This window comes from Mizuhopecten yessoensis, unplaced genomic scaffold, assembly GCF_002113885.1.
Source record: "Mizuhopecten yessoensis strain PY_sf001 unplaced genomic scaffold, ASM211388v2 scaffold2069, whole genome shotgun sequence".
Classification (NCBI taxonomy): domain Eukaryota; kingdom Metazoa; phylum Mollusca; class Bivalvia; order Pectinida; family Pectinidae; genus Mizuhopecten; species Mizuhopecten yessoensis.
The window spans coordinates 7,044-28,708 of record NW_018404362.1 but is presented as its reverse complement, the minus strand read 5'-3'; the positions used below and the strand labels follow the sequence as shown (position 1 = coordinate 28,708).

The window sequence follows — 21,665 nt, the reverse complement described above, 5'->3', positions numbered from 1 at the left end:
CAGTATCTGTTACAGGTACAAGTGTTACCTACAGTATCTGTTACACTCAGGTACAAGTGTAACAACCTACAGTATCTGTTACACTCATGTGCAAGTGTAACCTACAGTATCTGTCACAGGTACAGGTGTAACCTACAGTATCTTTTACAGGTACAAGTGTTACCTACAATATCTGTTACACTCATGTGCAAGTGTAACCTACAGTATCTGTTGCAGGTACTAGTGTAACCTACAGTATCTGTTACAGGAACAAGTATAACCTAAAGTATCTGTTACAGGTACAAGTGTAACCCACAGTGTCTGTTACAGGTACAAGTGTTACCTACAGGATCTGTTACACTCAGGTACAAGTGTAACAACCTACAGTATCTGTTACACTCATGTGCAAGTGTACCCTACAGTATCTGTTACAGGTACGAGTGTAACCTACACTATCTGTTACAGGTACAAGTGTAACCTACAATATCTGTTACAGGTACAAGTGTAACCTACCGTGTCTGTTACGTCATGATCACCAACAATGACACATTAGTTACAGGTACAAGTGTTACCTACAGGATCTGTTACACTCAGGTACAAGTGTGTATCTGTTACACTCAGGTACAAGTGTAACCTACAGAATCTGTTACAGGTACAAGTATAACCTACGGTATCTGTTACAGGTACAAGTGTAACCTACAATATCTGTTAAAGGTACAAGTGTAACCCACAGTGTCTGTTACAGGTACAAGTGTTACCTACAATATCTGTTACACTCATGTGCAAGTGTACCCTACAGTATCTGTTACAGGTACAGGTGTAGCCTACAGTATCTGTTACAGGTACAAGCGTAACCTACAGTATCTGTTACAGGTACGAGTGAAACCTACAGTATCTGTTACAGGTACGAGTGAAACCTACAGTATCTGTTACAGGTACGAGTGTAATCTACAGTATCTGTTACAGGTACAAGGATAACCTACAGTATCTGTTACAGGTACCAGTGTAACCTACAGTATCTGTTACACTCAGGTATCTGTTACAGGTACGAGTGTAATCTACAGTATCTGTTACAGGTACAAGCGTAACCTACAGTATCTGTTACAGGTACCAGTGTAACCTACAGTATCTGTTACACTCAGGGACAAGTGTAACAACCTACAGTATCTGTTACACTCACGTGCAAGTGTAACCTACAGTATCTGTCACAGGTACAGGTGTAACCTACAGTATCTTTTACAGGTACAAGTGTTACCTACAATATCTGTTACACTCATGTACAAGTGTAACCTACAGTATCTGTTGCAGGTACTAGTGTAACCTACAGTATTTGTTACAGGTACAAGTGTAACCTACGGGGGCTGTTACGTCATGATCACCAACAATGACACATTAGTTACAGGTACAAGTGTTACCTACAATATCTGTTACACTCATGTACAAGTGTAACCTACAGTATCTGTTGCAGGTACTAGTGTAACCTACAGTATCTGTTACACTCAGGTACAAGTGTGTATCTGTTACACTCAGGTACAAGTGTAACAACCTACAATATCTGTTACACTCATGTGCAAGTGTACCCTACAGTATCTGTTACAGGTACAGGTGTAACCTAAAGTATCTGTTACAGGTACAAGTGTAACCTACAGTATCTGTTACAGGTACAAGTATAACCTACAGTATCTGTTACAGGTACAAGTGTAACCTACCGTGTCTGTTACGTCATGATCACCAACAATGACACATTATAAATGACACATTATAAACATTCCATATTAGATAGACTGTTGTAAATTGAAATGTTCAAAATTTTGATGGCAAGCTCTACTTAAATGTTCGATTATAATTTTTGTCCACACATTATCACCTACATTATCTGTTTCAGTAGAGGTGTATTTAATAGCAGAGGATGTAAAAGAACAATCTACCACTAGATATTCCCCTATACCTGTAAGGTAGTCACAGAAATAAAGCTGCTCACTTGCATTCGTCATCCATGAATATTGATTTGTAAAATCAGAAAATTTGCCAAAATATATTTTGGTAATAACGATCATGATGTATACTGGTCTTGATCAGCATTATGAAATATGAGGATTTATTTGTCATTGTTTGTATTTTCAGAACGATTGTACCTTGGAAGATTTTTCGACAGACACTAAATGAGGAGCACCCTATCAGCTCGGCCCTGGAGGCTATGGCTCTCAAGTCGACCATAGATCTTACCTGTAATGACTACATATCAGTCTTTGACTTTGATGTATTCACAAGGTAGTTATCTCCCTTCTCTTACATGTTGTCTCCCCTAAATAATTTCCCTTAATTAAGAGATAATTTCCTCCTAATCATCTCATGTCATTTATAAAGTGTCTCCTCAGAATTGCTTTCTTTCAGTCAAAATGATTTCCCCTGAATTAGACTACTATGTCTGAAGTTGCCTCCCCTTGATTTGCTCCTTTTTACTTTGAAGTTATCACCAAAATAATAATTTTGTTTGTTAGCTCACCTGGCCCGAAGTTACCTATATGTCAGTTGCATGTAACAAAAGAAACAGGTGAGCGATACAGGCCCTCTGGGCCTCTTGTTCTATTTAATACTATATCCTGGGTTAAATATTATCAACTTCCCCCAACTCACTTATGTTAGGTCAAAAAATTTCATAAGTTTAGTGGCCTATGCATTAAAAAATGTGTTTGTTTAGGTTATTCCAGCCGTGGATAAATTTACTGCGGAACTGGAATGTACTGGCAGTGACTCATCCTGGATATGTTGCCTTTCTCACCTACGACGAGGTCAAGGCCAGACTACAGAAATATGTCACGAAGCCTGGCAGGTTGGTAAAGGTCTCTAGGCCAGGGTAATTCATAGTCAGGAAAGATATTTAAGGTAAAAGTTTAGTGGAAGGGGAACTCAAGATCAATAATATTCCATTAAAGTAATTCTGGCTGATATTGAAATATGTTGAAATCAACACTTCTAGTCAAGTTTTATGTATAACATGCATACCTGCCGCTGATTTTACCCTTTCTTTCACATTTATGTTAAAAACTTCATATTTCAGATCCTACGTTCATTTCTCAAAATAGACTTTTTCTTTTTATCCCATATGCATGGGCAGCGTCCGGCTTCCGTCAACTTTTTCTTTTAAAACGCTACTGGTCCTGAACAGCTCAGAGGATTTTGACCAAATTTGGTCTGGAGCATCATTGGCCAAAGGGTTCTCAGTTTTGTATAAACGGAGGGTATGGTCCCTCTAGATCTGGGGGCAGAGGGGCGGGGCCAAATAGGGGGAAAATAGGTAAATCTTTAATAATCTTCTTCTTCTCAACCAATAGAAGGATTTTGACCAAATTTGTCCTAGAGCATCTTTGGACAAAGGACACTCAAGTTTGTATAAACAGAGGGTGTGGCCCCCTTCTTTAGGGCAGATGGGTGGGGCCCATTAGGGGAAATAGAGGAAAACATCAAAGATCCTTCTCCTTTTTTACTGATGAAGGGATTTTGACCAAATTTGGTCTGGAGCATCATTGGCCAAAGGGTTCTCAGTTTTGTATAAACGGAGGGTATGGTCCCCCTGGGGGCAGAGGGGCAGGGCCAAATAGGGGGAAAATAGGTAAATCTTTAAAAATCTGCTTCTTCTCAACCAATAGAAGGATTTTGACCAAATTTGTCCTAGAGCATCTTTGGACAAAGGAGACTCAAGTTTGTTTAAATGGAGGGTGTGGCCCCTCTGGGAGCGGAGGGGTGGGGCCAAATAGGGGAAAAAGAGGATTTTTTTTCTCTTACTATACAAGTGAAGGGATTTAAACCAAATGCAGTCTGAAGCATGATTAGGGACAAAAGAATCAATTTTGTATTTGGGGCAGATGAGTGGGGCCCATTAGGGGAAATAGAGGAAAACATCAAAGATCCTTCTCCTTCTGTACCATTGAAGGGCTTTTAACTAAACTTGTTCTAGAGAATCTTTGGGCAAAGGGAATTGAATATTTATAAATGGAAGATGTTAATATGAGTATTCAGTAGTAGACTTAAGTATCTTACTGAGAGGTATGGGGGAAATGTTAACATGAGTGTTCAGTAAGGGACTTTTGTATCTCACTGAGAGGTTTGGGGAAAATGTTAACATGAGTGTTCAGTAGTAGACTTAAATATCTTACTGAGAGGTATGGGGGAAATGTTAACATGAGTGTTCAGTAGTAGAATTAAATATCTTACTGAGAGGTATGGGGGAAATGTTAACATGAGTGTTCAGAAAGGGACTTTTGTATCTCACTGAGAGGTATGGCGAAAATGTTAACATGAGTGTTCAGTAGTAGACTCAAGTATCTTACAGAGAGGTATGGGGAAATGTTCACATGAGGGTTCAGTAGGGGACTTTAGTATCTCACTGAGAGGTATGGGGGAAATGTTAACATGATTGTTCAGTAAGGGACTTTTGTATCTCACTGAGAGGTATGGGGAAAATGTTAACATGAGTGTTCAGTAGTAGACTAAAGTATCTTACTGAGAGGTATGGGGAAATGTTCACATGAGTGTTCAGTAGGGGACTTTAGTATCTCACTGAGAGGTATGGGGGAAATGTTAACATGAGTGTTCAGTAGGGGACTAAAGTGTCTTACTGAGAGGTATGGGGGAAATGTTAACATGAGTGTTCAGTAAGGGACTTTTGTATCTCACTGAGAGGTATGGGGAAAATGTTAACATGAGTGTTCAGTAGTAGACTTACGTATCTCACTGAGAGGTATGGGGGAAATGTTAACATGAGTGTTCAGTAGGGGACTTAAGTATCTTACTGAGAGGTATGGGGAAAATGTTAACATGAGTGTTCAGTAGGGGACTTGAGTATCTCACGGAGAGGTATGGGGGAAATGTTACATGAGTGTTCAGTAGGGGACTTTAGTATCTCACTGAGAGGTATGGGGGAAAGTTAACAGGAGTGTTCAGTAGGGGACTTAAGTATCTTACTGAGAGGTATGGGGAAATGTTAACATGAGTGTTCAGTAGGGGACTTGAGTATCACTGAGAGGTATGGGGGAAAGTTAACAGGAGTGTTCAGTAGGGGACTTAAGTATCTTACTGAGAGGTATGGGGAGATGTTAACATGAGTGTTCAGTAGTAGACTTAAGTATCTTTCTGAGTGGTATGGAGAAAAGTTAACATGAGTGTTCAGTAGGGGACTTGAGTATCTTACTGAGAGGTATGGGGGAAATGTTAACATGAATGTTCAGTAGGGGACTTAAGTATATATCTTACTGAGAGGTATGGGGGAAATGTTAACATGAGTGTTCCGTAGGGGACTTGAGTATCTCACGGAGAGGAATGGGGGAAATGTTAACATGGGTGTTCAGTAGGGGACTTTATTATCATCTCACTGAGAGGTATGGGGGAAATGTTAGCATGAGTGTTCAGTAGGGGCCTTAAGTATATATCTTACTGAGAGGTTTGGGGGAAATGTTAACATGGGTGTTCAGTAGGGGACTTTATTATCATCTCACTGAGAGGTATGGGGGAAACGTTAACATGAATGTTCAGTAGGGTACTTAAGTATCTTACTGAGATGTATGGGGGAAATGTTAACATTAGTGTTCAGTAGGGGACTTTATTATCATCTCACTGAGAGGTATGGGGGAAATGTTAGCATGAGTGTTCAGTAGGGGCCTTAAGTATATATCTTACTGAGAGGTATGGGGGAAACGTTAACATGAATGTTCAGTAGGGTACTTAAGTATCTCACTGAGAGTTATGGGGGAAATGTTAACATGGGTGTTCAGTAGGGGACTTTAGTATTATCTCACTGAGAGGTATGGGGGAAATGTTAATATGAGTGTTCAGTAGGGGACTTGAGTATCTCACGGGGAGGTATGGGGGAAATGTTAGCATGAGTGTTCAGTAGGAGACTTAAGTATCTTACTGACAGGTTTGGGGGAATTGTTAACATGAGTGTTCACTAGGGGATTTAAGTATCTTACTGAGACGTATAGGGGAAATGTTAACATGAGGGTTCAGTAGGGGACTTTAGTATTATCTCACTGAGAGGTATGGGGGAAATGTTAACATTAGTGTTCAGTAGGGGACTTGAGTATCCCTGAGAGGTATGGGGGAAATGTTAACATGAGTGTTCAGTAGGGGACTTTAGTATCATCTCACTGAGAGGTATGGGGGAAATGTTAGCATGAGTGTTCAGTAGGGGACTTAAGTATCTCACTGAGAGGTATGGGGGAAATGTTAGCATGAGTGTTCAGTAGGGGACTTAAGTATCTTACTGAGAGGTATGGGGGAAATGTTAACATGAGTGTTCAGTAGGGCGACAGGGAGGATCACTGAGAGGTATAGGGGAAATGTTATCATTTTCCTGTGGCTCAAATTTAAAAGGAAGTATACATTATTCAAACAATTTGAGAAGGAAATATTTCCATTGTTTTGACAATAGGATACAGTCACATAAGACCTTGATAAGAAATACGTCATACATAAGGAAGTAGCTGATTATTGTCTGTGACAGAGAGGCTTATAGCTAGCTGTTTATTGTCTGCGACAGGGAGGATTATAGCTAGCTGTTTATTGTCTGTGGCAGAGAGGCTTATAGCTAGCTGTTTATTGACTGTGACAGGGAGGCTTATAGCTAGTTGTTTATTGTCTGTGACAGGGAGGGTTATAGCTAGCTGTTTATTGTCTGTGACATGGAGGATTATAGCTAGCTGTTTATTGTCTGTGGCAGAGAGGCTTATAGCTAGCTGTTTATTGTCTGTGACAGGGAGGCTTATAGCTAGCTGTTTATTGTCTGTGACTGGGAGGCTATAGCTAGCTGTTTATTGTCTGTGACAGAGAGGCTTATAGCTAGCTGTTTATTGTCTGTGACTGGGAGGCTTATAGCTAGCTGTTTATTGTCTGTGACAGGGAGGCTATAGCTAGCTGTTTATTGTCAGTGACAGGGAGGCTTATAGCTAGTCGTTTATTGTCTGTGACAAGGAGGCTTATAGCTAGTCCGCTAAAACTGACCATAATTGCAGGCTAAACAAATCTGATCGGTCGCCTGTTTATGGTCAGCTATCGACTGCTTTTTAAATGGCGCGGATTGTCGTCGAAATCTGGCGACAGCGATTGTGAGAGTTATACATGTTTGTCAGAGAAAATAATCATACCGTTATTTCAGTTGATTCATTTCTAACTCACTTGACTAGATGTCATGTCCGTACTCGATACGATATGGACGCTACATCGTTTTATTCAATTGAGGTGCTTTCGACTGCTCACATCGACAGCCATCTTGCCTTCAACAATAGGGTGCATGGCAGGGCCCTTGCTGATGACCTGTCAGTATTCTAGTTTATACATCCTCTGTGTGTATTTGAAGTTACAGGTACAGGAATAAAAAACCCATTTTCTATTTTCAGTTACGTGTTCCGTTCCAGTTGTACTAAGTTAGGCCAGTGGGCCATCGGCTATGTTACTGCCGAGGGACAGATACTGCAAACGATTCCACAGAACAAATCCTTGTGCCAAGCTCTGCTGGACGGCCAGAGGGAAGGCTTGTAAGTTATACTGCTGACAGTACTACCAGTCATCAGTCTTTTACCTTCTTCCTAATTATATAAAACAATCAGAAAACAACCAATCAGTTTACTGTATAGCAGTTATATTTCGCGGGGGTTTTAATTTCGTAAAAGCCAACGCTGTTATGCAAACTTAAATGAACTCAAATCAGATTATCACTGGACGACTGGGCAGTCCGTGTAAAACCAACACTTACATTTAGTTGGCCACAACATGTTCATGTGTACACATCAGTAGGTAATTAATTTATAACAGTTTACTCCTATGTGTACATGTACATACACATTTGATATTCTTTCGAAAGGAGTCACTGGAGGATGACGACGCTTGGTATCAGTGTTTTCAAACGGTTTACCTGTATTTCGAGGTTTAACCCTTAAATGAAGCCACTCAAAGTACTTCGCTCGATGCATGAGATCAGGTGCACAGCGAAATTTAACCCACGTGAATATGAACTGAATACGAAACCTGGAAATATTGACTCTGTGAATTTAAAGCGCTGTACAGTACTTAAACCTCCCAGAAGTTCCAGTTACGTTTAATTTGTATAAAAATGCCCTTTTAATACTTAGCTAAATTCCCTAGTCCACAACAACCATGAAATAAACTAGCACCCAATAGATATTGTGACAATGGTTTATTTGATTAAAGATGGTCAATATTTCTTTCTTTACTGTCCATAATTATATAACATTAGAAACACCCTTAATGTAAAAAACATTAATCCAAAAACTGTACCAAACGGAGTTCCAGACCCACTCTTCATGTTGCTGATAAATATTGACTGTAACTTTCATGACAAATGGACTAATACCAAATTTTTGTTCTTTTAATTACTAGTAGTCCCAGGGGCTGCCTTACATTACTAGTAGTCCCAGGGGTGGCCTTACATTACTAGTAGTCCCAGGGGGGGCCTTACATTACTAGTAGTTCCAGGGGCTGCCTAACATTACTCATAGTCCCAGGGGCTGCCTTCCATTACTAGTAGCCCCAGGGGCTGCCTTACATTACTAATAGTCCTAGGGGCTGCCTTACATTACTAGTAGTCCCAGGGGGTACCTTACATTACTAGTATTCCCAGGGGCTGCCTTACATTACTAGTAGTCCCAGGGGCTGCCTTACATTACTCATAGTCCTAGGGGCTGCCTTACATTACTAGTAGTCCAAGGGACTGCCTTACATTACTAGTAGTTCCAGGGGCTGCCTTACATTACTCATAGTCCCAGGGGCTGCCTTACATTACTAGTAGCCCCAGGGGCTGCCTTACATTACTCATAGTCCTAGGGGCTGCCTTACATTACTAGTAGTTCCAGGGTCTGCCTTACATTACTCATAGTCCCAGGGGCTGCCTGACATTACTAGTAGTCCCATGGGTTGCCTTACATTACTAGTAGTCCCAGGGGGTACCTTACATTACTAGTATTCCCAGGGGCTGCCTTACATTACTAGTAGTTCCAGGGTCTGCCTTACATTACTCATAGTCCCAGGGGCTGCCTTACATTACTAGTAGTCCCAGGGGCTGCCTTGCATTACTAGTAGTCCCAGGGGCTGCCTTACATAACTCATAGTCCTAGGGGCTGCCTTACATTACTAGTAGTCCCAGGGGCTGCCTTATATTACTAGTAGTCCCAGGGGCTGCCTTACATTACTAGTAGTCCTAGGGGCTGCCTTACATTACTAGTAGTCCCAGGGGCTGCCTTACATTACTAGTAGTCCCAGGGGCTGTCTTACATTACTCATAGTCCCAGGGGCTGCCTTACATTACTCATAGTCCCAGGGGCTGCCTTACATTACTCATAGTCCCAGGGGCTGCCTTACATTACTAGTAGTCCTAGGGGTGGCCTTACATTACTAGTAGTCCTAGGGGTGGCCTTACATTACTAGTAGTTCCAGGGTCTGCCTTACATTACTCATAACCCCAGGTGGCCTTACATTACTAGTAGTCCCAGGGGTGGCCTTACATTACTAGTAGTTCCAGGGGCTGCCTTACATTACTCATAGTCCCAGGGGCTGCCTTACATTACTAGTAGTCCCAGGGGTGGCCTTACATTGCTTGTAGCCCCAGGAATGGTCTTACATTACCCATAGCCCCAGGGATGGTCTTACATTAATTGTAGTCCTAGGGATGGTCTTACATTACGTATAGCCCCAGGGATGGTCTTACATTACCCATAGCCCCAGGGATGGTCTTACATTACCCATAGCCCACGGGGTGGCCATATATTACCCATAGCCCCAGGGGTGGCCTTACATTACCCATAGCCCCAGGAATGGTCTTACATTACCCATAGCCCCAGGGATGGTCTTACATTTCTAATAGTTCCAGGGATGGTCATACATTACCCATAGTCCCAGGGATGGTCATACATTACCCATAGCCCCAGTATTTAAGTTTGGATTAATATGATAGTTCTGTTGAATGTAAGACTGCTAGACTTGATGATGTAAGGCTGCTAGATTTGATGATGTAAGACTGCTAGATTTGATGATGTAAGGCTGCTAGACTTGATCATGTAAGACTGCTAGACTTGATGATGTAAGACTGCTAGACTTGATGATGTAAGGCTGCTAGATTTGATGTTTAAGGCTGATAGACTTGATGATGTAAGACTGCTAGATTTGATGATGTAAGACTGCTAGATTTGATGATGTAAGGCTGATAGACTTGATGATGTAAGGCTGCTAGATTTGATGATGTAAGACTGCTAGACTTGATGATGTAAGGCTGCTAGATTTGATGATGTAAGGATGTTATCACTAGACAGAATGGTTTCAGATCTGACTGTAAACAATGTACAATGTATGTTTGTAGCTTTAAGAATCCGGACGGCCGGAGTTTAAACCCGGACCTAAGTTACTTGGTACAGGACAGCCAGGAGGACCACATACAGGTGACTGAGGAGCAGTACGAACTCTACTGTGAGATGGGATCCACATTTCAGCTGTGTAAAATCTGTGCAGAGAACGACAAGGACATCAAGATTGAGCCATGCGGCCATCTTTTATGTACACCTTGTCTCACTCAGTGGCAGGTGAGAAATTATGAGTCATTATATCTCTCATATCTAAAATGAATTCTATAGATTCTGCCTTGTTTATAGCCAGGTTTGAGTTAATAAATTATTTATTTCTAATTCAAAATGTTATTGTATGGAACATACCTTCCAACCCGTATATACTGAAAGAGGGTGATGACCCTCTTTTGAAAATAAAAAAGACGGTCATAGCGCGAGACGTCTTTTTTGCAACCAATATAAGAAAAGTGCGGTAGATATTAAATTGGAACTATTATATTTTAATGATGTAAAAGGTACATTCCATATTCATTGAAATGTTCTTCCAGTTGATCTAGCTGATCCTCATCCACAATACCAAAAGCTGAAAAGCATTTGTTTCTGTCCAAATAAAAATGGTTCTGACAATAAGAAGTCGCACCCTACTCATATAAAATATCAATTAGGGTTTGAATTCTAATTGTCAGGACCATTTTTATTGACAGAAACAAATGCCCTTGCCTGTTTTTAAATGTCTTAGTAACATCGTTTTTAGCACCAGATCCAACTGAAATAGGCAATTTACAAAGAATGCAGAATGCAGCATATGGTCTTTATCCACTATAACTCATATTTCTACAACATTTGATATGTGCACATTAAAAAAAATATTTTAGTATTTCGTGTTGTAGAACCTGCAAGAAGACATAACGTTACTGTACCTTCAAAATGTGATCTTTACCACGTAGAAACAATCGTACAAACAACTCAATTATTCTCTAATTACTCGATAGGTTATTAACAATGGTCTTTATATAAACACCAAATTTTGTAAAAACAGTTCTAGTACGTATATAAACAACTCACAACTTACCTGTCGGTAAGAAACGGAAACAGAAAATAGATTGTATCCTTATGACAAATTTCGAGTGACTTTGGTAACTTCTAATATGCGAAAAGTTCCGGGCGAAAACGGGTGAAATTGACGAAATCCGGGTCAAAATTGTAACCCGACGTGAGGTTATCAAAGAGGGTGAATGACTAGAAATCGGGTCACTTGGCAGGTACGATGGAATGTTTTTAAGCCGCTCTTGGCGAGAGCCGAGCGGCTTATTGATTCTGTCCAGAGAACGAAATGACGGACCCACTTCTGTTCGGGGTCGTGCGCATAATTCACTCTTGCATGCTTCCACTATATAGTTTCTTTATCGTAAATAGAAAGTAGAATCTCTGACACTCCTCTGTGGGTTACATAAAGCCTTCTCATACTCTTTTCCAAATAATAATCCATACTTTAAATAATTGCTGAAAACAAAATGTTTATCTCCGGTGCATTCTACGAGTGTTGTGGTGGTGAAATTTGTGCACTTGGTTTGAGCGTTTTAGCAACTCGGATTGAGTTCTGAGGAGTGTTTGTTTTCGTGATTCGAGTTGACGCTGTCTGTACGTACAAGGAAGAAGTAAATATATATACTTATAAACCGCATGAGTGATGAAGTATAACTTCTATTTTGATGTTTCAAACGGGAACGTAATATGACGTATCGTGCTTAGGTTGATAACGGTAATACATTAAACCATCGTTGCTACCACGGACGTGGCTCTGAGACGAGACGATATGTGAACTGTGTATGCTTATCAAACATTTCTGTAACACAGCATGCCATTTCTGGTGTATTTATTTATGAAAATGTAACAATTTAAGAACAAGACATAATTGCCGCTGCTGTTTGACAAGAATTGGCGCTGTGACAAAATATTATCCAATCCGGTGTAAGTGAAATAACTTTACGTTGGTAAAGTCGCATTGAGAAATATAATTCAAATATATTCCAAGAACATTTGTAAGATTTTGTGATGAATTGTATATTCAATGACAGTAAATAAAGTCACTACATATATTAACAATTATTATTAATATGAATAAAAAATAAATAAGAATAATAAGAGTACAATGTCTCTTTTCTATATTCATGTTTTCCCACTACTGTTAATTATCCTTCATTTCACAAGCACAAAATGCACCTATTCTTTATTATCCATTCACTGATTGCCATTCTGCACGTTAATGCTCATGTCACATCATTGGAAGATGCTAATTAATGAAAATTACAACAATACGTCACAAAAGAGGGTGAAAAAAGAGAAGAGGGAGAAATGTTTTTTAAGGCATCATTTAAGAGGTGATTGATTTGGAAATTCCGAAGGCAGCATCATCACATGACCTGATTTTCAATTAGCAGAATACAGAACACATATCTGAGGTATTATAGTAGATATTGATGCTCAACTTGTTACTGAAGCAATTAAATTTAAAGTGGTGAGCGGCTTTAATGTCACACTGACATAATTCTAGTTTTATTTTAGCAAACAGAAAACTAATGAAATTAATAAGATACAAACTAAAGTTTAAGATATTACACAAATTTTATAAAACTGAATGTAAAACTGACTGATATATATATATTTCCTATTTGTATTTTTCTGAAAAATTGTACCGTATGTGTTCTATTTTGTTGATAGTACCAATCATTTGTAGATTAAAATGTTCATCAATTACAAAACTTAACTGTAAAAGTCTGTTTGCACATATTTCTATTTACACCTCTGGTAACCAGACTTGCTTTGTTAATTATAAATCTTGGGTCCAACGTGGCAAACAATACGTCACTGAGCACTAATGGATCTTAAATTAGAGTCAATCGCAAGACCAATCTCTTTTTAGAAGAAATTTTAAAGGGTTTTGCTTTTTGATGCAAGTGGGGTCATGTCACCAGAGAGGAGTTGAAGTCCAGGGTAATGATTGTGTGTGTCTGTAGTAATGTATGGTAGGTGTGTAGTGATGAACATGATTCGTACACTTGACATGTCCCCACACACCAGGAAACGGTACTTAACTGCTATATATCGACCTACATTCTCTCACACTACACAAACACATACCATTGTAACCATTTCAGATAAGTCTTCAATATCATGTACAGAAAAACTTGTCCTGTGATTATTACTGTAGCAGAGACCACCTCTATCATAATACCAGAGTGAAACTTGAACTTAAACCTGAAAATCCTTCTGCAAGGAAGACCACTTCTGATTTAACACCAGAGGAAAACTGTTAGTTATATGTGGGTTTAATTTCTCTTCGTTCTCTAATGCTGGGGTGGGGTAACACCATGAGGAAAACTGTTTGTTATATGTGGGTTTAATTCGTCTTCGTTCTCTAATGCTGGGGTGGGGTAACACCATGAGGAAAACTGTTTGTTATATGTGGGTTTAATTCGTCTTCGTTCTCTAATGCTGGGGTGGGGTAACACCATGAGGAAAACTGTTTGTTATATGTGGGTTTAATTTGTCTACGTTCTCTTATGCTGGGGTGGGGTAACACCATGAGGAAAACTGTTTGTTATATGTGGGTTTAATTTGTCTACGTTCTCTTATGCTGGGGTGGGGTAACACCATGAGGAAAACTGTTTGTTATATGTGGGTTTAATTTGTCTACGTTCTCTTATGCTGGGGTGGGGTAACACCATGAGGAAAACTGTTTGTTATATGTGGGTTTAATTTGTCTACGTTCTCTTATGCTGGGGTGGGGTAACACCATGAGGAAAACTGTTTGTTATATGTGGGTTTAATTTGTCTACGTTCTCTTATGCTGGGGTGGGGTAACACCATGAGGAAAACTGTTTGTTATATGTGGGTTTAATTTGTCTACGTTCTCTTATGCTGGGGTGGGGTAACACCATGAGGAAAACTGTTTGTTATATGTGGGTTTAATTTGTCTACGTTCTCTTATGCTGGGGTGGGGTAACACCATGAGGAAAACTGTTTGTTATATGTGGGTTTAATTTGTCTACGTTCTCTTATGCTGGGGTGGGGTAACACCATGAGGAAAACTGTTTGTTATATGTGGGTTTAATTTGTCTACGTTCTCTTATGCTGGGGTGGGGTAACACCATGAGGAAAACTGTTTGTTATATGTGGGTTTAATTTGTCTACGTTCTCTTATGCTGGGGTGGGGTAACACCATGAGGAAAACTGTTTGTTATATGTGGGTTTAATTTGTCTACGTTCTCTTATGCTGGGGTGGGGTAACACCATGAGGAAAACTGTTTGTTATATGTGGGTTTAATTTGTCTACGTTCTCTTATGCTGGGGTGGGGTAACACCATGAGGAAAACTGTTTGTTATATGTGGGTTTAATTTGTCTACGTTCTCTTATGCTGGGGTGGGGTAACACCATGAGGAAAACTGTTTGTTATATGTGGGTTTAATTTGTCTACGTTCTCTTATGCTGGGGTGGGGTAACACCATGAGGAAAACTGTTTGTTATATGTGGGTTTAATTTGTCTACGTTCTCTTATGCTGGGGTGGGGTAACACCATGAGGAAAACTGTTTGTTATATGTGGGTTTAATTTGTCTACGTTCTCTTATGCTGGGGTGGGGTAACACCATGAGGAAAACTGTTTGTTATATGTGGGTTTAATTTGTCTACGTTCTCTTATGCTGGGGTGGGGTAACACCATGAGGAAAACTGTTTGTTATATGTGGGTTTAATTTGTCTACGTTCTCTTATGCTGGGGTGGGGTAACACCATGAGGAAAACTGTTTGTTATATGTGGGTTTAATTTGTCTACGTTCTCTTATGCTGGGGTGGGGTAACACCATGAGGAAAACTGTTTGTTATATGTGGGTTTAATTTGTCTACGTTCTCTTATGCTGGGGTGGGGTAACACCATGAGGAAAACTGTTTGTTATATGTGGGTTTAATTTGTCTACGTTCTCTTATGCTGGGGTGGGGTAACACCATGAGGAAAACTGTTTGTTATATGTGGGTTTAATTTGTCTACGTTCTCTTATGCTGGGGTGGGGTAACACCATGAGGAAAACTGTTTGTTATATGTGGGTTTAATTTGTCTACGTTCTCTTATGCTGGGGTGGGGTAACACCATGAGGAAAACTGTTTGTTATATGTGGGTTTAATTTGTCTACGTTCTCTTATGCTGGGGTGGGGTAACACCATGAGGAAAACTGTTTGTTATATGTGGGTTTAATTTGTCTACGTTCTCTTATGCTGGGGTGGGGTAACACCATGAGGAAAACTGTTTGTTATATGTGGGTTTAATTTGTCTACGTTCTCTTATGCTGGGGTGGGGTAACACCATGAGGAAAACTGTTTGTTATATGTGGGTTTAATTTGTCTACGTTCTCTTATGCTGGGGTGGGGTAACACCATGAGGAAAACTGTTTGTTATATGTGGGTTTAATTTGTCTACGTTCTCTTATGCTGGGGTGGGGTAACACCATGAGGAAAACTGTTTGTTATATGTGGGTTTAATTTGTCTACGTTCTCTTATGCTGGGGTGGGGTAACACCATGAGGAAAACTGTTTGTTATATGTGGGTTTAATTTGTCTACGTTCTCTTATGCTGGGGTGGGGTAACACCATGAGGAAAACTGTTTGTTATATGTGGGTTTAATTTGTCTACGTTCTCTTATGCTGGGGTGGGGTAACACCATGAGGAAAACTGTTTGTTATATGTGGGTTTAATTTGTCTACGTTCTCTTATGCTGGGGTGGGGTAACACCATGAGGAAAACTGTTTGTTATATGTGGGTTTAATTTGTCTACGTTCTCTTATGCTGGGGTGGGGTAACACCATGAGGAAAACTGTTTGTTATATGTGGGTTTAATTTGTCTACGTTCTCTTATGCTGGGGTGGGGTAACACCATGAGGAAAACTGTTTGTTATATGTGGGTTTAATTTGTCTACGTTCTCTTATGCTGGGGTGGGGTAACACCATGAGGAAAACTGTTTGTTATATGTGGGTTTAATTTGTCTACGTTCTCTTATGCTGGGGTGGGGTAACACCATGAGGAAAACTGTTTGTTATATGTGGGTTTAATTTGTCTACGTTCTCTTATGCTGGGGTGGGGTAACACCATGAGGAAAACTGTTTGTTATATGTGGGTTTAATTTGTCTACGTTCTCTTATGCTGGGGTGGGGTAACACCATGAGGAAAACTGTTTGTTATATGTGGGTTTAATTTGTCTACGTTCTCTTATGCTGGGGTGGGGTAACACCATGAGGAAAACTGTTTGTTATATGTGGGTTTAATTTGTCTACGTTCTCTTATGCTGGGGTGGGGTAACACCATGAGGAAAACTGTTTGTTATATGTGGGTTTAATTTGTCTACGTTCTCTTATGCTGGGGTGGGGTAACACCATGAGGAAAACTGTTTGTTATATGTGGGTTTAATTTGTCTACGTTCTCTTATGCTGGGGTGGGGTAACACCATGAGGAAAACTGTTTGTTATATGTGGGTTTAATTTGTCTACGTTCTCTTATGCTGGGGTGGGGTAACACCATGAGGAAAACTGTTTGTTATATGTGGGTTTAATTTGTCTACGTTCTCTTATGCTGGGGTTGGGTAACACCATGAGGAAAACTGTTTGTTATATGTGGGTTTAATTTGTCTACGTTCTCTTATGCTGGGGTTGGGTAACACCATGAGGAAAACTGTTTGTTATATGTGGGTTTAATTTGTCTACGTTCTCTTATGCTGGGGTTGGGTAACACCATGAGGAAAACTGTTTGTTATATGTGGGTTTAATTTGTCTACGTTCTCTTATGCTGGGGTTGGGTAACACCATGAGGAAAACTGTTTGTTATATGTGGGTTTAATTTGTCTACGTTCTCTTATGCTGGGTTGGGTAACAATATGAGGAAAACTGTTTGTTATGTGTGGGTTTAATTCGTCTTCATTCTCTAATGCTGGGGTGGGGTAACACCATGAGGAAAACTGTTTGTTATATGTGGGTGTAATTCGTCTTCGTTCTCTAATGCTGGGGTTGGGTAACACCATGAGGAAAACTGTTTGTTATGTGTGGGTTTAATTCGTCTTCATTCTCTAATGCTGGGGTGGGGTAACACCATGAGGAAAACTGTTTGTTATGTGTGGGTTTAATTCCTCTTCATTCTCTAATGCTGGGTTGGGTAATACCATGAGGAAAACTGTTTTTTATATGTGGGTTTAATTCGTCTTCGTTCTCTAATGCTGGGGTTGGGTACCACCATGAGGAGCTACAATGTTAGGAGGTTTAAGTTGGATATTTTTAGCTCACCTGGCCTAAAGGGGCCAGTAAGCTTTCTGGTATGGTGTGGCATGGCCTCTATCAGCCTTTCTGGTCTCAACTTTTTAGCTCACCTAGGTTGGGTAACACCATGAGGCAAACTGTTTGTTATATGAGGGTTTAATTCCTCTTCGTCTCTAATGCTGGGTTGGGTAACACCATGAGGAGCTACAATGTTAGTAGGTTTAAGTTGGATATTTTAGCTCACCTGGCCTAAAGGGGCAAGTAAGCTCTCCGGTATGCTGTGGCATGGCCTCTTTCAGCCTGTCTGGTCTCAACTTTTTAGCTCACCTAGGTTGGGTAACACCATGAGGCAAACTGTTTGTTATATGGGGGTTTAATTCCTCTTCCTTCTCTAATGCTGGGGTTGGGTACCACCATGAGGAAAACTGTGTAACACCATGAGGAAAACCGTTTGTTATATGTGGGTTTAATGCGTCTTCGTTCTCTACTGCTGGGGTTGGGTAACATCATGAGGAAAACTGTTTGTTCTGTGTGGGTTTAATTCCTCTTCATCTCTAATGCTGGGTGGGGTAACACCATGAGGAGCTACAATGTTAGTAGGTTTAAGTTGGATATTTTTAGCTCACCTGGCCTAAAGGGGCAAGTAAGCTTTCTGGTATGCTGTGGCATGGCCTCTATCAGCCTGTCTGGTCTCAACTTTTTAGCTCACCTAGCCTGAAGGGCCAAGTGAGCTTATGCCATGGTGCGGCGTCCGTCGTCTGTCCGTCCGTCGTCCGCCGTCAATATTTTACTTTAAACAACTTCTTCTGAATAACCAAAAGTCGCAGTATGATGATATTTGGCCAGTAGCATGCTGGGATGAAGGGCTACCAAGTTTGTTCAAATGAATGACCTTCATCTATTTTTAAGGTCACAGGGGTCAATTGTCTTAAAAAATCTTTAAACAACTTCTGCTCAATAACTAAGAGGACTAGGATAATGATATTTAGCCAGTAACATGCTGTGATAAAGGGCTACCAAGATTGTTCAAATGAATGACCTTGACATATATTCAAGGTCACAGGAATCAAATATGTTTAAAACCTTTAAACATCTTCTTCTGAATAACTTAGAGGCCTGGGGTTATGATATTTTGCCAGTAGCATGCTGTGATGAAAGGCTTCCAAGTTTGTTGAAATGAATGACCTTTATCCATTTTCAAGGTCACAGGGGTCGATTGTCTTAAAAAGTCTTTAAACAACTTCTTCTGAATAAGTAAGAGACCTTGGATAATGATAATTGGCCAGTAACATGCTGTGATGAAGGACTACCAAGTTTGTTCAAACGAATCACTTTTATATATATTCAAGGTCACAGGGGTCAAATATGTTAAAAACCTTAAAACAACTTCTTCTCAATAACTGAAAACCCTAGGATGATGATATTTGGCCAGTAGCATGCTGTGATGAAGGGCTACCAAGTTTGTTCAAATGAATGACTTTTATATATATTCAAGGTCACAGGGGTCAAATATGTTAAAAACCTTAAAACAACTTCTTCTCAATAACTGAAAACCCTAGGATGATGCTATTTGGCCAGTAGCATGCTGTGATGAAGGGGTACTAAGTTTGTTCAAATGAATGACCTTGACCAACTTTGAAGGTCACAGGGGTCAAATGTCTTAAAATCTTCAAACCACTTCTTCTTAATAACCACAAGGCCTAGGGTACTGATATTGGGCCTGTAGCATGCTGGGATGAATGACCTTGACCCACTATCAAGGTCACTGGGGTCAGATGTCTTAAAATCTTCAAACGACTTCTTCTCAATAACCAAAAGGCCAAGGGTACTGATATTGGGCCTTTAGCATGCTGGGATGAAGGGCTACCAAGTTTGTTCATATGAATGTCATTGGCTCGAAATTCAAGGACACATGCTTCATAATTAAATCTTTTAATAGGTTCTTGTGAATTAAACACTGATATTCTGCCTGTAGCTGTATTTTAGTCCACTTTTAAGATTACCTTCTCTATAACCACTAGGCTCAGGGTGATGATAGCATACTGGAATGACTGACTACCAAGTGTAGGACTTTGACCCACTTGGAAGGTCACTGGGGTGAAATATACATTGTATAAAAGTGTTCAAACAACTTCTTCTCAATACCCAAAATGTGCAGAATGATGATACATAGCTAGTAGTTTACTGGGATGAAGGGCTATCAGGTTTGTTAAAATGAATGACCTTGATCAATTTTGAAGGTCACTTAGGTAAAATGTGAAAAAAATGTTTAAAACAATTTCTTCTTAATAATAAAAAGGTCCAGGATGATGATTATTGGACAGTAGAATGCCATGATGAAGGTCTACTAAGTTTCAACTGAATGGCCTTGTTTGACTTTTAATGTCACAGAGGTCAAATGAGTCAAATCTTTGAACAGGTTCTTTTGAGTGACCAATAGTCATAGGTCATGAAATTGAGGTTGAAGCTTAATCTAATTCATTTGAATCTATTTGAACTTGACCCACTTTTAAGGTTACAAGTGAGATATTAATACCAAGTGAGTGATGCAGGCCCATTGGGCCTCTTGTATAAATGCTTACAAAATGTTGTATTCCTAGCTTTAATTATGATTTATTTCAGGATTCCGATGGTCAAGGGTGTCCTTTCTGCCGATGTGAGATTAAAGGGACAGAGCAGGTTGTAGTTGACCCCTTCACACCACACGGGCATTGCCGTGGTATTGACATGTGCCGGTCTGTAAACATCCACAATAACATGGAGGACGACGATGACCCAGACTGCCTGGTAAACTACCTGAATATTTTCCTCCACAACTGATCATTTTGTAGTATTCATCAAAATATCTCTTAATTAACTTTGTTAAAGATCTAGGTAAATGATTGACAAGTACTAGAATAATTGTGGTGTGCTTATAGTGACTACAATCACTACATTATCACTGACTCGTCACAGCTGTTATAACAGGAGTCTGTATCTGTGTTCACAGGATTCCGGTCAGTGGATGTCCAACAACAGTCTGCAGGCCCTCAGTGTCAACAGGGTAAATACTCTCACATCGTGTCACTCTGCAGTCTCCATTCACGCTGTGGTGTTGTTTGTTCCAAGGGCAGGAGATATAACTTTCAGGAGGTTAAAGTGCATGTCTTAGTTAGCCCCTTAGGCAGCCAAACATGACACAGGTAGTTTATTGGACTGGCAGGCCCTTTGAGGCTGACCCGATCCCTAGTGGCCATGTAAACTGTAGCAACAAGACAAACCATGCCTATATTCTCTTGATGATGAGTTATTCATCAAAATGTTCAAAGCGATTTTTTAGAAATTTCTATAGAACAGTTTCTGATCTGTTTCAAAATAAAAGATGCTTTCTAGGCCCATATTCATCAAACCTAATTTCTTGTACTGGTGATTAAGAGATAAAAAAAAATACATTTTGTCAACATAATTCGAAGAATTTGAAAGTGAAATCAAGTGGCATTCTGTTTTGAATGTTAACGCTATACTTTCTGAGATTGTCACATGATTTAAGAAAGTTACAAGCAATTTGGTTTTAGCATAAAATGCTTTAGCATGTAACGTGTCAAGAATATCCAAATGTCAAAACAGCCATTCGTGTTTTATTTTGGGTTTAATTTTTAAAAAGCTTTTAAATAGAGGTTTATTTCAAATATAAAATCGAGGTATTTTTTTATATTTCAGTGTCGAGACAACAGGTCACCGTTCGAGTCCCCAAGTGTTCCAAAACGAGATTTACCCCCACCAGTCCCCCCACGGAGAGCCTCACCAGCTCCGTCACCTAATGTTTCACCCACATCATCACCAAAACCTCCTCAGTAAGTATGTCATCACATAGCCTCTCCAAAAACCACAGGTCTGTACAGGACCTAGTACTGTCAGTGTGAAGCCTCTCTAACCACCACAGGTCTGTACAGGACCTAGTACTGTCAGTGTGTAGCCTCTCTAACCACCACAGGTCTGTACAGGACCTAGTACTGTCAGTGTGAAGCCTCTCTAACCACCACAGGTCTGTACAGAACCTTA

At 40.0% G+C, this 21,665-nt stretch overlaps 1 protein-coding gene across 2 annotated transcripts in view; it reads left to right on the top strand.

The window, feature by feature from the left end:
- Window positions 1–2,109: 2,109 nt before the first annotated feature.
- The window catches only part of LOC110444983 (E3 ubiquitin-protein ligase CBL-B-B-like), a 23,865-nt gene continuing 4,309 nt past the window's right edge, over window positions 2,110–21,665 (top strand). For both annotated transcript variants that reach the window (XM_021489345.1, XM_021489353.1), the window contains exons 1-7: window positions 2,110–2,250; window positions 2,681–2,812; window positions 7,374–7,511; window positions 10,346–10,565; window positions 20,247–20,411; window positions 20,614–20,667; window positions 21,324–21,648. In XM_021489345.1, the coding sequence (XP_021345020.1) occupies window positions 2,177–2,250; window positions 2,681–2,812; window positions 7,374–7,511; window positions 10,346–10,565; window positions 20,247–20,411; window positions 20,614–20,667; window positions 21,324–21,461 (921 nt within the window). In that variant the 5' untranslated portion in view covers window positions 2,110–2,176 and the 3' untranslated portion in view covers window positions 21,462–21,648. The remainder of the gene's footprint in view (window positions 2,251–2,680; window positions 2,813–7,373; window positions 7,512–10,345; window positions 10,566–20,246; window positions 20,412–20,613; window positions 20,668–21,323; window positions 21,649–21,665) is intronic.